Below are 16,747 nucleotides of genomic sequence, written 5' to 3'. Positions count from 1 at the left end.
ATTATAGCAGTCACTAATTCAATCCAAATAATTGCAGCCCATGCAGAACTAGGCAAATCAAGTCTGTTATGGTTGTTTTGTCAATAACAGTGTTGCAGGGTTTATATGGTTCCAATTTTATCGGATGTCTCCAAAGAGGCAGGGCTCCTTTATTTTTCTCTTATAGACAACGAATGGCACTTAAGCTACCATGCATTCAAGTGAATCTACATGGTCTACGGACCCTATATCCTGCAAGTAATTTCTTATGAACTCTAATGTACTCTTTAATTTGTAAAATAATTGTCTCAACCTATTTGCCAAGATCTAGACTCAAGTTTCAGACATGCAGAAAATTGTACAGCGGTTAATTACAGTTGAAAAAATAGAAAAATGATTCAGAGTTGTGCTTCAATGAACCCAATGCAAGGAATTTGGAGTGGGACATGACAAACATAAAAGCTCATCACCTCATGGAGGGGATATGGATCCTTTTATTTGATTTTTGAAAACAAAAATAATACCAAAAAAACAACTTGCATCAATATGAATCAAAGAACAATGGAAAATATTATTGCTGGAAATCGGACCCGGGGGTGATCGCGAACTAGGAGCTTCTGCCGCAGGCGGTGGCGGACGGCTGTCTTCGGTAGACCTGCAAGAAGCCCAGGCCGGAGGATCTGACGAAGGCCCTCCAATGTTTAAATCAGAGAGAATTTGTAGATATTTTAATGAAGAAATCTTTTCTGTCGAAGGGAGAAGTCCTTCTCTCCCCGAAATTCCTCCCTCTTTATAGGAGGGGGTGTGGTGGTTACTCGCAATTGGATGTGATTGCGCAAATTTTGGGTTAAATAAATTACCTTAAATGGCATGAAATTTCAGGCTAGCTGGCAATCGGTTGAGATTGCAAGGATTCAAATTTGACAGCTGTTGTGGCAGAGACTGCAGTATTTGATCCCGAATATGGAGGATTGGGGGACCCCTTCTTTATGCAGACGCTCCGATTTAGAGACCGTCTTGACTGTTAGTGGAGTTGGGGTCGGTCTCAGCTTCCGACTAGGTCTTCCTTGGCCTCGAGGTCAATCAAGATTTACTTAGCCAAGAACGAGATCACGCTCGCCGAGACCACGTTCGCCGAAACCATGCTTACCAAGATCACGTTCGCCGAGACCATGCTTACCGAGATCACGTTTGCCGAACCATGCTTACCAAAATCACGTTCACCGAAACCAGGCTTACGATCGAATTTGAGTAATTTAACCCTATGCGTTGGGTGATCCACTTTTTCCCCATCAATATGATGAGATCGGGCAGACCTTAGCTCCCACCGAACTGGAACAGAAAAAGAAAACTGCGTCCCTACAGAAGGTATTGTCCGCTTTGGGGCAGGATACGACACAGGTCGGCCTCCCTTACGGTTTTGCCCTTTAAAAGGCGCCTCCTAAGGAAAGGGTAATCGAGCCCTCTATTTAAGGCACTGACCTTTTCGCTATTCAGTCGATGTGGGAATAAGTCCGAGACCCTTTATTCCCACAACATCAGCCCCTCAGCGGGAAGGTCTGAACCGAGGTCAAGGGCCCCTTCCTGGCGTGCCGACTCAGGCCTTAGTCCCTACCGAACTGGAACAGAAAAAGAAGACTGCGTCTTTACAGGAGGTATTGTCCGCTTTGGGGCAGGATATGACACAGGTCGGCCTCCGTCACGGTTTTGTCCTTTAAAAGATGCCCCATGAGGGAAAGGTAATCGAGCCCTCCATTTAAAGCATAGACCTTTTTGCTATTCAGTCGATGTGGAATTAAGTCTGAGATCCTTTATTCTCATAACAGAAACCAACAAAAATATGACAAAAAAAAAAAAGCAAAAAAATCAAAGTCACCGGAGTAATATCTAGAGAAATAGAAGAAGGGAGGATAAAGAAGATCTAGAATAAGCTGCAGTTCTAGAGTTTCGGAGGAGGTGGATATCTCGAAAGTTGTGACAAAGCACATGAAAGTTGCCAAACGCCGAAGTCACCGAATGCCGAAAAGACCAATCCACTGTGGGATCTAGAGTTTTGGACCACCTACGGGGAGATCGATCGTGATGGGAAAAAAAAGGGGGAAATCTACGAAACTGCAATTAGGGCCTGGGAGGAATAGTCGCAGTCAAGAACGGCCGAGGAGTAGTCGCAATCTCTTGATTCACGAGCGACGTGATGTTTTTTTAAAAGTCAAGTGGAAGTTTCGTGATGTGAACAAAAAACAAAGAAAAATTGGGTCGGCCGGTGAAAGGAACCCGACGATAACCTCCTCCCTGCATTGGTCTGAACCCTGGGCCCCACGACCAATGTGTCAAGTTACTTAGTCGTATGGGACACACTTGGCGTCAACGATGACTTGGTCAAGGCTCTGACTTCGTCAATTTAAGCAAACCCGTGAGACTAGCCAAACCCATGCATTCAGATTGCCACTTCCCCACAATATAAGCATAAATCCCCCCTTGATGGTTCCTCACAAGTGAAGAGGAAAGCCAAAAAATGGCACTGCTAGCTCTGTTCATGATTGCTTCTCTCCTGGCCTCAGCTACCTTGGACACCGCCAGGGCAGTCGAATACGAGGCGAGCAACAAAGCCACCGGCACCCCCGGCGGCACCCGCTTCGACAACGAGATCGGTCTCGACTACAGCAAGCAAGTGCTGGCGGCTTCCTCTTCCTTTGTTTGGACGTCGATCTTCGAGCAATCGGAAGGGGACAGGAAGGATGTCCAGCTGATCACTCTGGTGATCGAAACCATGGATGGCGTCGCATACACGAGCAACAACGGGATCCATGTCAGCGCCAACTACATCGCCGGCTACTCCGGCGACGTGAAGACGGAGATCACCGGCGTGCTCTATCACGAGGTGACCCATGTCTGGCAGTGGAACGGGAATGGCAACGCGCCGGGAGGACTGATAGAAGGAATAGCGGACTACGTGAGGCTGAAGGCCGGGTATGCTCCAAGCCACTGGGTTAAGCCGGGGCAGGGAGACCGGTGGGATCAAGGTTACGATGTCACTGCTCGGTTCCTTGACTACTGTGACAGCCTTAAGACTGGTTTTGTGGCTCAACTCAACGCCAAGATGAAGAACGGCTACAGTGATGACTTCTTTGTGGAGCTTCTTGGAAAGACAGTGGATCAGCTTTGGAGTGACTACAAGGCTAAATATGGAGGTTGAGATCGTGTTTTGTACTAATTATAGACTATTATATACTTTATGAATGCCGCGGACAGGTTTATCTGTGTGCGTTCTTGAATAAAACGGAGGTATTTTGTCAATTCTTAGACAAAGTTTATTTATAACCCCCCCAAAAAAAGGAACACAAAGCTTATAGTTTGTTTAGTTTGTTTCTCCTGGTGGAGGAGGTGCTGGGATCGTACGAGATTATGTTTTATTCGTTCCACTCGAATTCTTCCATAAAGATTTCAAACGGCGGATATTTATTAATTGATAGACGAAATTTTGTCATCTCGTTTTTGTTCTCAAGTAGGGTCCCACGTAGACCGTAATTTGCGGTGGTCATCTTCTTGGACTCCGTATTTCATGAATAATACGGCCAGAGTCATTCCTCTAGTCACACAGAAAGTCGCCGCTCCATGTAGTGCCGTGAATTAACCAGTGACAGTACGGTTGGCTTTTGAAATTTTTCTTTTGGAAAAACGTAACGTATGATGCTACGATTGACCAAAGACTGGTGCAAATCTATTTATTTTTGGTGATAAGTCAATGATATGTTGGGGGTCAAAATACTTATAATGTTATTATAACATAATAATATTATATGCATGGTCATTATAATAGATTAGTAATGATGATAATTATATTATATTATACATTATATTGTATTGCATTGTATTGTACTATAAAAAACTGCATTAATTCGAACCAGAATCTTTTAGAAAATTAGGACTTTCCAACATATCTCAAGTGGAGCTTTTGCTCAAAAACTGCAAATTGAAGTTTTCCGTGTTACACCTCTTTCAATTTTCAAGAAACTAGAAAGTTAATATTTGATGAAATTAGATAAAATCTTGCTTAATTGAGCCTATAATTGATCAAATGGTATGTACGAGGGCGGATGAGCTCGACTTGAATGACTAGGAGTTGGTGGAATTGGATCGAGGTTACTGAATCATGATTTAAAAATAGAGAAATGAGCTAATTGATACAATTGAGCATAATTGGATTTGATTCTGTGGGCAGCTAATTAGTTGGGGGTAGGGTGAAGTGGGATTTGATCAACCCAAAGCCAGTTGAAGGAAGCAAGGAAGGTAGTAGGATGAAGATCCACCAAAACAAAGAAAACCGTAGAAAAAGTGGTGGGTTTGGAGCCAAGAAGATCACAATCTACAATAATTTCTAGAGCATACTTATGCTGGCATAAAGAAATTCCTTTGGAAGTACGAGCTACTTCTAAGCCCAAGAAATTTTTAAGAGGACCCAGATCTTTAGTCTTAAAACAACCATGAATATAGACTTTAAGGTTAGCAATAGAAGCATTATCATTGCCGGCGATGATAATATCATCGACATAAAAAAGGAGAGCTGCAAAAAAAGTACTGTGTATCTGCGTAAAAAGAGAATAATCATATGAGGCTTGTATAAAGCCATGCTCCTGAAGAGTGCTCGAGAGCTTAAAGAACCACTGCCGAGAGGCTTGTTTCAAGCCATAAAGGGATTTGTTGAGACAACACACCTGATGCTCCCTCTGACTAGAGAAATTCGGTGGAAGGGACATGTATACTTCCTCATGGAGGTCGCCATGAAGAAAGGCGTTGTTGACATCAAGTTGGTGCAACTCCCAATTCTTGATAGCTGCTACAGCCAGAAGGCACCGAATAGTAGTTCATTTGGCTACAGGAGAAAATGTGTCGTGGTATTCAAAACCTTCTCGTTGAGTATAACCTTTGGCCACTAAGCGAGCTTTGTAACGCTCGATAGTGTCATCAGATTTGTACTTGATTTTATAAATCCACTTGCAATCGACTGGATGCTTGTTAGGAGGAAGAGTAGTGATTGTCCAAGTATTGTTCTCCTCAAGTGCTCGAATATCAGTAGCTATGGCATCATGCCAGTGAGCATGTTTAACAGCCTGCTGAAAGGTGCGAGGTTCGATATAGGAAGATATAACTAAAGCAAAGCACGGTGAGTGGCGGACAAGCAATCATAAGAGAGCGATGAAGAAAGATCATGAGAAGTACCTGACTGCTGGAGATCCGACCGCATAGTGGATGATTGGGAAGATTTAGGAGATGACGCTAGATGGCAATGATAGTCCTACAAGTATCCTGGTTGTTGCCGTGGCTGTGAAGATCGCATTGGGTTGGAAAGGTGCGGTGGTAGGGTCGAAGGAGCAGTGGTGGTCTCGGGTGGAGGTGAGGAGGAAGTTGGCACGTGTTCAGGAATGGGGCGAGGAAGCACAATTGAAGTTTTAGGAGAATGATTGTGGTAGGAAAATGTTGTTTCATAGAAAACAACGTCCCGAGAAATGAAGATTGCACGAGTGTCAAGGTTAAGGATTTTGTAACCCTTGACACCATATAGATAACCTAAGAAAAGACCACGCCTAGCACAGGCATAAAACTTGGAACGATTGGTAGCATTAGTGGAAGCATAACACAAGCTTCCAAAAATGCGCAAATGGGAATGTGATGGCTTGGAAGAAAAAAGAAGTTCATAAAGGGACTTGCCTAAGAGAAGTCGAGTTGGGAGGCGATTGATAAGGTAGGTGGCTGTAAGTACGCAATCTCCCCAAAATTGAAGAGAGAGGCTAGCTTGGAAACGGAGTGCACGAGCAACATTGAGTATGTGTTGGTGTTTGCGTTCAACAATTCTATTTTGTTGGGGTGTGTTGACGCAACTCCGTTGATGAATAACTCCATTTTCAGCAAAGAAATCTCGCATGTCAAATTCAAAGCCATTATCACTGTGCACTTGTTTAATATTTGCATTGAATTGAGTAGAAACAAGGGAAAAAAAAGATCAAATGAGAGAGTGGGTTTCATACTTAGTGCGCATGAGATAGACCCATGTGCAACATGTAAAATCATCTACAATAGTTAAAAAATATTGAGAACCATCGCGAGAAACCGTAGAAAACGGTCCCCAAATATCAACATGAATTAAGTCAAACACATGTTTCGATTTGATATAACTAAGTGGAAAAGACAAACGGTGTTGTTTTGCATGATGGCAAACAGTACAATGATTATTTGAAGAGAGAAAAATATTAGAAATAGAACGTGCTACTAATTCTAAATGAGAAAAAGAAGGGTGGCCAAGACGATAGTGCTATAGATTTGGAGAAGTGACAGCCACAGAAGCTGCAACAGCAGGCAAGCCAACCGAATGATGTAGCAGGTGATATAGCCTAGCGTATTCCTCACCCATCCCAATCGTCCTCTATGTGCAAGGGTCCTGTATAAAACAATATTCAAGCAAGAATATAAGGCAACATGAAAGGGAACAAACAAGCTTACTTGCAGAAATAAGATTAAAGGAGAAGGAAGGTACAACAAGAGGTGTACAGTGCCTATATGGGTGACAGAAGCAACATCACTATTGACCAATTTGACAGTAGCTTGAAGAGTCGAAGTGATGGAAGTGAGGCAAGTGACGGATCCGACCATGTGGTTGGTCACGCCTGTGTCAATAATCCAAAAATTTTTATGTGAAGAGAATGATGCAAAACAAAGGGATGTACTTGCAAGATTAGATGTAGGCTGAGATTGTGGGGATAATATGTTACTTGCATGATTGGCCGAGGCTTGAGAGAGAGAAGGGCTCTTGAGGAGAGCAAGAAGTTGCTGGCACTGTTCTTGGGTAATCGACAATTGTGAAGCATCAGAAGGACAGGCTGTGGTGGCTACTTGGTTGGCCAAGCGTTGAGAATTGCTCTTGGTGTGATAGCCTAGAGGGTACCCATGAAGTTTGTAGCATTTATCAACAATGTGCCCAACGATGTTGCAATGAGAGCATGTTGGACGCTCACGGCAAAAAAAGTTGGAGCTATTTTTCTTGCCATATAACCGAGTAGGTTGTTGAGTAGTATGTGTCCTGCTAACAAAGGCAGTGGATTCAAGGTTGAGGGACGGTACAACAGTGATATCTTGTTGTCTTTCTTCTTGAATAACAAGGGCAAAGACTTTGTTATTGGATGGCAAGGGGTCCATAAGAAGAACTTGACCACGTATATTAGAGAAAGAGTCATTGAGACCCATTAAAAAATAGAGAACATACTCTTGTTGTTGGTAATCAACCAATTGCTTGAAAGCGCCACACGAACAATCGGGTAGAGGTCGAAAGTTGAGCAACTCATTCCAATAGCTTTTGAGTTTGGTGAAATAGGTACTTACAGAATTTTGATTTTGAGTAAGGGAGGAAATCACCTTCTTTAGTTGAAAAATGTGAGGACCATTGCTATGGGAGAACCAGTCTTTGAGATCAAGCCACATGTCACGGGCATTGTCCATGTAGATCACGCTAGCACTCAATTCTTTAGAGATAGAATTGATGATCCAAGAGAGGACCATGTGGTTGCAACGAACCCATGACATATACAGGGGATCAGTCGGGCTTGGCTTGGGAAGAGACCCATTAATGAACACTATTTTGTGCTTGGCACTTAATGCCACATACATGGAATGGCTCTAGGTGGGGTAGTTATCCATCAAGGGGTTGCGAGACCAACATGGTGCCTGGGCTACTGCCATGATGGAGAAAATATGGGCCGGAATGTTCAGCAGCCGTATGGGGCATGGAAGCAGAGGCACTCGAGATAGAACTCGAGGATGAACTCGAAGATGATGCCATAAAAAAAAAAAATTTGCTCTGATACCATGACAAAATATGAGAAACCCAAGCTCGGACACCTCGCTCAAACACCTACTTCCAGATTAGATGGACGTTACCCCCCTGCCCCCTCGGGGGGATATCCGGTCCATAAATGGACCTGTCACCTGGGAATTGGTCGTTACCCCCCTTCGGCCTGTGGCCTCGTCCCAAGATTGGAGGAAAGATGCTTTGTGCCTTGTTATTGTATTTGTATGCTTTGTCTATATATACAAGAGTTTGAAATAATCAATAGCTACAATTAAGGACTACTGAAAAAAAGGAACAAAAGAAAGAAAGAGCTAAATAAGGAAAACAACTAGTCCTTGCTTGCTGCTAGCTTGTCATACGTTAAGAAATAATCAATGGCTGCAAGGAAGGACCAAAGAAAGGAAGGAGCAAAAGAAAGAAAGAGTTAAATAAGAAAAATAGCTAATCCTTGCTTGCTGCTGGCCTGTCATGCATTAAGATGTTACACAATGTCTACTCAAGATAAAGATCTTTTTCTAACGGTTCTGAAAAATATGAAGGTTTCTAATAGGTATGCATCGAATATTTTAGGATACATAAATCTCAATTTTAAAAATAACGATGGTCACATTTTGATGCAAGATATTTTTTCATTGGATTTAAGATCGTCAACGCTGAAATAAGTTGTTACAATTATTTCTCAGTTGTCATTATTTTTTAAGACATTATGTTCCAAGGTTCTTGATCCGAAAAAACTTGATCAGTTAGAGTCTAATATTGCACTTACGCTTTGCCATATGAAAAAGATCTTTCCTTTTGGTTTTTTACCATTATGGTTTATCTACTCATTCACTTAGCAGCGGGAGCTAAACTTGGTTGATCGGTTCACTACCGATATATATATATATATATATATATATATATATATATATATATATATATATATATATATATGCTATTAAGAGATGAATTTATTAAACTCTAATGTACATATTTAAAAATCATTAGCTCCAACAATATCTAAATATGAATAGTAGTATCCACTTGAAACAACAATAATTATATTATTAAAAAAAACTAGAAGAGGGAGAGGGGGGGAAAAAAATCCACGCCCATAGATATTGGGACGCGCACTAAATTAATCTTGCGCGAGCATAGTGCGCATCATATACATAATGGCCAGCAATTAATGGACGTCCGGAATCAAAGAACCGTTGAACTTATACACTTGGGGTACCGCGTAACGCACGTTCAGCCGCCTGGAACGGTCGCCCTCCAAGTTTGATCAAGCGAAAGTAAGGTTCTTAAAAGTCTTGAGGACTATTCTTACGTCTCCCCATGAACCAACGTTGAAGACCTATGGCCCTCTTTTCATTGGTCTGAACCGTGGCCCCATGCCTGAAAGTCAGTTTAACCTCATCCTGCCGAACTAGAACTAGTCAAAGCCACCCTCCACCTTTATAAATAAAGGCTCTTTGACGCTTCCACACAACTCAAGTGGAAGGGAAAGCAGAATGGCACTTCTAGCTTTGTTCATTGCTTCCCTCCTGAGCTCTGCTGCCATGGGCACCACCGAAGCAGTCAGATACAAGGCCAGCAACAACGCCGCCGGCACCCCCGGCGGCACTCGCTTCAACAAAGAGATCGGTCTCGCCTACAGCAAGCAGGTGCTTGCAGCCGCCTCTTCCTTCGTGTGGTCTACCTTCAGGCAGTCGGCGATGGACAGGAAGGATGTCCAGCTGATCACTCTGGTGATCGAAACCATGAATGGCGTCGCATACACGAGCAACAACGGGATCCATGTCAGCGCCAACTACATCGCCGGCTACTCCGGCGACGTGAAGACGGAGATCACCGGCGTGCTCTATCACGAGGTGACCCATGTCTGGCAGTGGAACGGGAATGGCAAGGCGCCGGGAGGACTGATAGAAGGGATAGCAGACTACGTGAGGCTGAAGGCCGGGTATGCTCCAAGCCACTGGGTTAAGCCCGGCCAGGGAGACCGGTGGGATCAAGGTTACGATGTCACTGCTTATTTCCTTGACTACTGTAACAGTCTTAAGGGTGGATTTGTTGCTCAACTCAACGCCAAGATGAAGAACGGCTACAGTGATAACTTCTTTGTAGAGCTTCTTGGCAAGCCGGTAAATCAGCTTTGGAATGACTACAAGGCTAAATATGGAGGTTGAGATCGTGTTTTGTAATAATTAATGGCGTGGACAGGTATATCTGTGTGCGTACTTAAATAAAATGGAGCCATTTTAATTTGTCAATTCTTAGACCAAGTTTATTTATAACCAACAAAAAAACACCAAGCTTATAGTCTAGTTTGTTTATTTATCCTTCAAAGTTAGGTCCAGCTTTGTCCACTTGTACAGATACAACCAAGAAAATTAAAAAACAGTACATCCCGGAGAGCACTAGGCACCTCCGTCTCGCCCACCCATATGTAGTCCTCCGAGTGGGTGGCGTCAATCGGTCGCCCCATTGGCCTCTCAAAAAACATGTTGCGCCTGAATAGCCATCTCATCGCAAACCATGACCCTTATGTCTCTCAGCAGCAAGTGGTAATCGTCAACCCCCCTGAGACCTGTTGGATCCACCCAATGATCGTCGCGAAATCCCCCTCCGGGAGGACCTCCCTCGCCCGTACAATACACCGCACATAACACAGTCCCAACCAGGCCGCTTGCAACTTTGCCCCCAGTACCGAGGTATCGAATAGCTGGTAACCTCCAGTAGCAATCACCTTGGAGTCCGGGCTTCTGATCACAAAGCATGCACCTTCCCTCGCACCACCCTGTAAGATGCAGCCATCGAAATTGATCTTGAAAAAACTCAAAGGTGGGGGCTTTCTGGTGAAAACCACCATACGAGGCGCTCAACGTGCAGAGGTAGAGCCCCATGTGTGCTGTCAAAGGTCTATCTGAATGTGCAGCCTGAAAGCCCTCAGCTGTTAGCAGTCGTGCCCTCTCCACCACCACCTTTGAAGAGGGGCACCTCTCTCCAAAATAAAACTTATATATTTTGAATAAAAAGAAAAAATTGCATAATTCATCCCATCATATCTTAACATAATAAGCAAATTTACCAAGTTCTAGTTTAATAAAAATTAGTAGACATCATGAAACATACGAATCCAATGATGAAAAGATATTATGCTCCTTACGCAATACCAAAAGTTTTCAGAATGATCTAAAACAATATAGAAGACAAATTACTTGATTGAAATTCAATGAAAATTTATAGCAGTATAGGAGAAGTTAATTAACTTAACCTAACATTGTTTGCAAAAAGAAAAAGTGCAACTTTAAAAAATGATTTGTATGCCACCATAATACATCTCAATTTTGAAAGCTTAGATGTCAAAATTGGAGATAATTTGTTCTCTTCTCAATCCATGTGGTGGAAAAAAGAAAATGCTGCAAACCATGAAGTCCGAACTTGAATGGAAAGAGAGCCAATTGCGTAAAAGGTTGCAAAATCTAAAAGATCCAATCTAAAAGCTTAAGCTAGTAGGTAGGCCTATAAATATATAAGCATCACTAGAGTTCTTAACCTATCCAATGTGGGACTATTTCTCAACACATGTAAGTATAAAGAGAAACCAAATCATAATGTTCATCGGATAAAACTCCCACTGTTGAGTGAAGTAATATAGAGATTGTGAGTAGGGAAGTTATGCATGTAACATTTCCCATGATTGTAGGACTATTGCTGAAAAAGTTTGCCCCGATATCATGACCAAAGGCAAGTAGAAGACCTACTGCAAGAGCTAGAAGCTAAGAGCGTTGGCAACAACATTCTTAGCCTTCTCATTATTTCTAGCACAAATCTCATTTGACATGGGGTGCTGCTATGAATTTTTCAGTCAGTAACTAGGGGGAGGGTAAAAGGAAACTTTTAATACCAATAAATTTAGGGCTATAATAAGCCACACCTTACGGTTGCATTGAATCCATAAGTGATCATGTATATGTGACATCTTTTGTGTTCACTCTATATTTCCAAAAATACTGAATCATCGTTACCTATTACTGGCGTTATATCTCTAATTTGAGTTAAAGCAGTGGTAAAAAGAAGATGAATATATATATATATATATATATATATATATATATATATATATATATATATATATATATATATATATATATATATATATATATATATATATATATATATATATATATATATATATATATATTGCGGCGGTCAACTTTTTGGACTCTGAATTCCATGAATAATACTGTCCGAGTCATACATCTAATCAAGTAATCATACGGAAATGCGCCGGTCCAGCCTGGCTATATGGAGCGCCGTGAATTAACCAATGACAGGACAGTTGGCTTTTAACATTTTTCTTTCGGAAAAACATAACATGTGATGCTACGATTGAGCAAAGACTGGTGCAAATCTATTTATTTTTGGTGACAAGTCAATGCCATGTTGGGGGGTCAAAATACTAATTTTGTGCTTGATGGCTTAGAAACAATCATGAGTATTTTAATTTTTGGTTAGTAATAATAATTATAGATATTTTTTTATTTCTATAATAAAAATTATCTTTAATTTAAATTTGAGAAGATCTTATTTTAGGCAGCTAAAAGCCTAAAATTAACTCTTTTTTGTTAGAAAAATAAGGTTGCAAATAGGTTGATTAGATATGTGATCCAATCAGGTTCTGACTTGAATAGCCCAACTGAATCATTTTTCGAAGATCGTGCATCAAGTTAGGGCGAAGGTTGAACTGCAATTGAAGATGGGATTGGCTCTAGGTTTTGTAATTTCTAAGCTGACCCATCCAGTCTAATCCATATATCATCATGGTCAAATTAAGATGAAAAAAAATTATTTTAGACCCAATCCAAATCTAGTCCAAAAGCTACTTGAAATCTGAACCATGTAATACGTTTTTTACCTTATCCAGAATCATGTAACTTGTACCGTAAAAATGATTATTATAATCTTAGGACAAATGAGAAAAGCTTTTTTGGATGAAAATTCTCCCAAAATATACATTTTGTTCATGATTTTCCAAAATTATATTTAACTTATAAAATTATAGATAAATGTTTGACATAATTATAAATATGACCGGACCCAATCCCAAAATAACCTGTTGTCTAAAATATTTCTCATGGGCTCAATCCTCCCTAGGCTAGGTTCAAGTCCAAAATCAAGACTCAATCATAAATAGGGGTGCAAATGGATCAGGTCAGACAGGGTCATAAGTGACCCGGCCCAACTCGGTTTTTTGTTCAGGTCCTAATGTTGGACCTAGACCCAACCTAATAAAAGACCGGGTCGAGTCGAGTCAGGTAAGATCCACGACTGCAATTTTTGACCTAACGGGTCGGGTCCATGTATAACCCGATCCCAATCCAAAAAATTTGGGTCCATTTTGGATCCAGATCGAGTCATGCTATAATTCATAATAAAGAAATATAATTCACTACTTTATTGTTGCAATTTTTATCTGATTTTTTTTTTACCAAGATAAACAAGTTTAAACACATTTTAGACTAACTAGTCTAAGCTAAACATCCCCAAATACATCAGAAAAAGTGGAGATTCTACTAGCAAATAGAATTTCATACACATTTCGAAGAATAACAATGCTATAAGTTCCACCCCCTAAAAAATTACATGAAAGTCCATTCTAGAAACATTCTCTCAGGTCAGTCCATGCGCTTTTCTACTCCTCTGTTTAGGGAGTTTGTTCTCTCAGCTCAGTCCATGAGCAATTTTATTGTCACCAATGTAGTAATAATGCTCCATGACACAATAGATTTCATCATAAATTATATAAATTGTTAGTGATGACATTTTTTTTTGATGGTATACTAAAAAACTTCATAAAATTTTTTTTCTCAAAATCATGCACCATTGCTGCCACACTTGTGGTAACAAAAATTTTCTATGATTGTAATTTCATCACTAAAAATCACTAATATTAGTTTGGTGATGAAACCCTATTATCTTCACTAAAATCACAGTCACTAGTGACGCTATTGTTTGTTACAAATAGTGGTGATAGATAATTTTTAATTTTTTGAAATGAAACAAAAAAAGGCTGACAAGAAATTTCAGTTGCCAAAAGTATAATATTTAGTGATCTAAGATATTTCGTCATGAAAATTACAAATTGTTAGTAACAATAAATGTTATCATGATATACTAAAAACCCTCACAAAAAATTGCATCAATATGTCGAGAATTAGCGCCAAAGTTTACTGACATGATCTTGTAGCAAAATTAATTTTCATCACGTAAAAATTGCTAACTCTAGTTGCATGATGAAATCTACGTTTCATCACCAAATTTATACTTTCACTGGCGAAATTATTTTTGACATCAAATTTTTTGTTACTAATAGTCTTTTTTTGTTGTAGTGATACTAGATTTGAATGTGAGTGAGGCTCTAACTGTCTAACATGCAATCCATCATCTAGCATAACATCCATATTAGAATAGAGAGATGATCTGACATGGAAGACTTTAAGCCAATGTAGGTGAATTTTAGTAATGATTATTATTTTGACAAAGTTATGATAATCATAATTAATTATTTTTAAAAATTCTTAGTAAACTATTTTTATCTAAAAGGTGTCATATTTCAGATTCTAACGCATCATAATATCGTATAACTAAGTGTTTGATAGTGCATTAGATATCAGTGATCATACGAGAACATGAAAATAATGCACTACAACAAAAACAAGATTTGGCGACGCTTTTTAAGGCCTTTACCGACGCTTATAAGCGTTGGTCTGTTTCCTTTTGACGCTGTTAAAAGCGTCGCCAAAGGGTCGGCTATGTCAGAGTGGAAAAAAGAATTACCGACGCTTCTAGAAAGCGTTGCTAAGGTTGTTTTTAGCGACGTTTTTTAGCGTCGCTAAAACTCCCTTTAGCGACGCTTTAAAGCGTCGTTATAAATATTTTTTTTTAAAAAAAAATTTAAAAATTATTTTGAAACAGAGCCTCGCCTTCCGGTTCCTAGGATTTTTCCCCAGCACCTTCCTCTCCGCCTCCTTCATCGCGTCCCTCACCTTCCGGTTCCTAGGATCCCACAGATACCCCATGCTCGCGCTCAGATCCAGCGGCTCCATCTGCACCACGTCGACCCCCTCGACGCCGGCGATCACCTCGATCTCCGCCAGCCCCGCCGCCGTCTCCACCTGGCACATCACCAGCAGCTCCTCGTCAACCCGCGCCAGGTAGCCGTCGTCGATGCCGTAGGCGGAGGCGCGCACCACTGTGTGGGTGGACCCACGGAAGCCGTGCGGCGGGAAACGGCAGAATGAGATGGCAAGCTCGGCGGCGCCGGGGGACTCGATCATGGGGAACATGAGGCCCTGGGGGCCGAGATCGAGGGCCTTCTTGGCGCAGGCGGCGGAGAACTCCGGAAGGCGGAGGATGGCCGGGGTGCGGGCGGCGGCGAGGGCACGGAGGCAGGGGAGGGCCTCGGCGATGCCGCTAGAGCCGTGCTCCATGTCGACGACCACGTAGTCGTAGCCGGCGAGGCCGGCGATCTCGGCGAGGGTCGGGGAGGAGCGCAGGAGGAAGAGGCCGTAGAGGGTCTCGTCGGCGACGAGGCGGGACTTGAGGATCCGCGGTTCGGGGGAGAGGGGGGCGGAGTCGGGATCCAAGGAGGCGGCGAAGAGGCGGGCGAAGACATCATCGCCGGAGCCGTTCTGCTTCTTGAATCTAGAGGGGGTTAGGGAGGGGGGGCGATGATGATGAGAAGGTACCTTTGACGACCTTGTTGGTGCCTTTAATGGTGTAGGAATCGAGATCCTTCTTGCCATCGCCGGAGCCATCGCCTACCTTCCTCTCTATACCTCTATCTCTATGAATGGGTTTGGTCTTGGCCATCGCCTCCATCGCCTACCTTCTTACCGATGTTTCTGGAGAGAGAGAGAGAAGACGAGGAATGGGCGAGAGAGATGTGGGCGAGAGAGATGCTTGCACGTTTTCTCTTCGATCTCTGGAATGGGTTGAGGGAGGAGGGATGAGAGTGAGGAGGGCGGTGGTCAGGAGAAGGCTCGTTGGGATTTAGCCTGATGCTGATAATCACCAGCTCGTTGGCTTTCGACGACGCTTTTTAGCGTCGTCTTAGGCCGGGGACTACACCGACGCTTATTAGCGTCGTCTATTGCCGACGCTTTTTACAAGCGTCGGCAACTTTTGACACTAGACCAAAACTTGCTGACGCTTGTAATAAGCGTCGGCAAAAAGGCGTCGGTAAAACCGACTTTTCCTGTAGTGATGGAGGACTAAATTACAATATAAAGCTTGCATAAGAACAAGCAGACCACTTGTTTTCATCCAAATTCGCCAGGAGCTCAATAGCGTGACCATGTCCCAAGCTACACCATGCTGTTAAGTTGGAACAATAAAGGACCTATAAGGCATGTGTGAACAAGAACATGAGTCGATCTATCTTAGTAATATATCAAGCACATATTGTTTATTCCCACATCGATATACTAGATAGATCTTGGGTATTTATGTAGGGCTAAGAAATCCAAATTATACTCTTTGTCTAGCTTTTTTGGGTGAGGTCCTAAGTTATTACAAATGGTATTAGAGCGAACTCAACTCATGGCCTATGTGGATTAGAGATACTACAGCACATGTCCATTTTGGCTAACCATGGGATGATCATTATGTTTATGATTAAATTTGAATGGATTTGGACATGTAGTTTGGTGAAGATGCTAGGAATTAAACAAGAGAAGTATATGAGGACTCGTGTAGGTGTTATTTAGTTCTACATCGGCTACGCACTAACTAGATCTGGGTACTTATACAAGACCAAAAAATCCAAATAGTATCTTCCGACTAGCCTTTTTAGATGAGATCTTAAATTGTTACAAATACTTAGAAAAATTAATTAAGCCTTTAATTAGGCCAAGGTAATAGCCTAAAGTAGGCTCAAGATAG

At 41.8% G+C, this 16,747-nt stretch overlaps 2 protein-coding genes across 2 annotated transcripts; both read left to right on the top strand.

Annotated features, from left to right (window-relative positions):
* The first annotated feature begins 2,454 nt into the window (after positions 1 to 2,454).
* Positions 2,455 to 3,276, top strand: LOC103714784 (uncharacterized). The gene has a single exon (XM_008802192.5). It carries the CDS (start codon positions 2,495 to 2,497, stop codon positions 3,173 to 3,175), a length of 681 nt encoding a protein of 226 aa, XP_008800414.1. The 5' UTR covers positions 2,455 to 2,494; the 3' UTR covers positions 3,176 to 3,276.
* A 5,999-nt stretch (positions 3,277 to 9,275) lies between these two features.
* On the top strand, positions 9,276 to 10,071 carry LOC103714785 (uncharacterized). Its single transcript, XM_008802193.6, has one exon. It carries the CDS (start codon positions 9,313 to 9,315, stop codon positions 9,985 to 9,987), a length of 675 nt encoding a protein of 224 aa, XP_008800415.5. The 5' UTR covers positions 9,276 to 9,312; the 3' UTR covers positions 9,988 to 10,071.
* The last annotated feature ends 6,676 nt before the right edge of the window (positions 10,072 to 16,747 follow it).

The sequence above is a fragment of the Phoenix dactylifera genome, chromosome 3, assembly GCF_051530095.1.
Source record: "Phoenix dactylifera cultivar Ajwa chromosome 3, Ajwa_hap1_PhDact_Kaust_v1.1, whole genome shotgun sequence".
In the NCBI taxonomy this organism is placed as follows: domain Eukaryota; kingdom Viridiplantae; phylum Streptophyta; class Magnoliopsida; order Arecales; family Arecaceae; genus Phoenix; species Phoenix dactylifera.
Note: the sequence above shows the minus strand (reverse complement) of the source record. Positions and strands in the feature narration are given on the sequence as shown.

What these genes read in the sequence shown, in the direction of transcription:
- LOC103714784 (XM_008802192.5), top strand. Translation starts at nt 2,495, where the DNA reads ATGGCACTGCTAGCTCTGTTCATGATTGCTTCTCTCCTGGCCTCAGCT.
- LOC103714785 (XM_008802193.6), top strand. Translation starts at nt 9,313, where the DNA reads ATGGCACTTCTAGCTTTGTTCATTGCTTCCCTCCTGAGCTCTGCTGCC.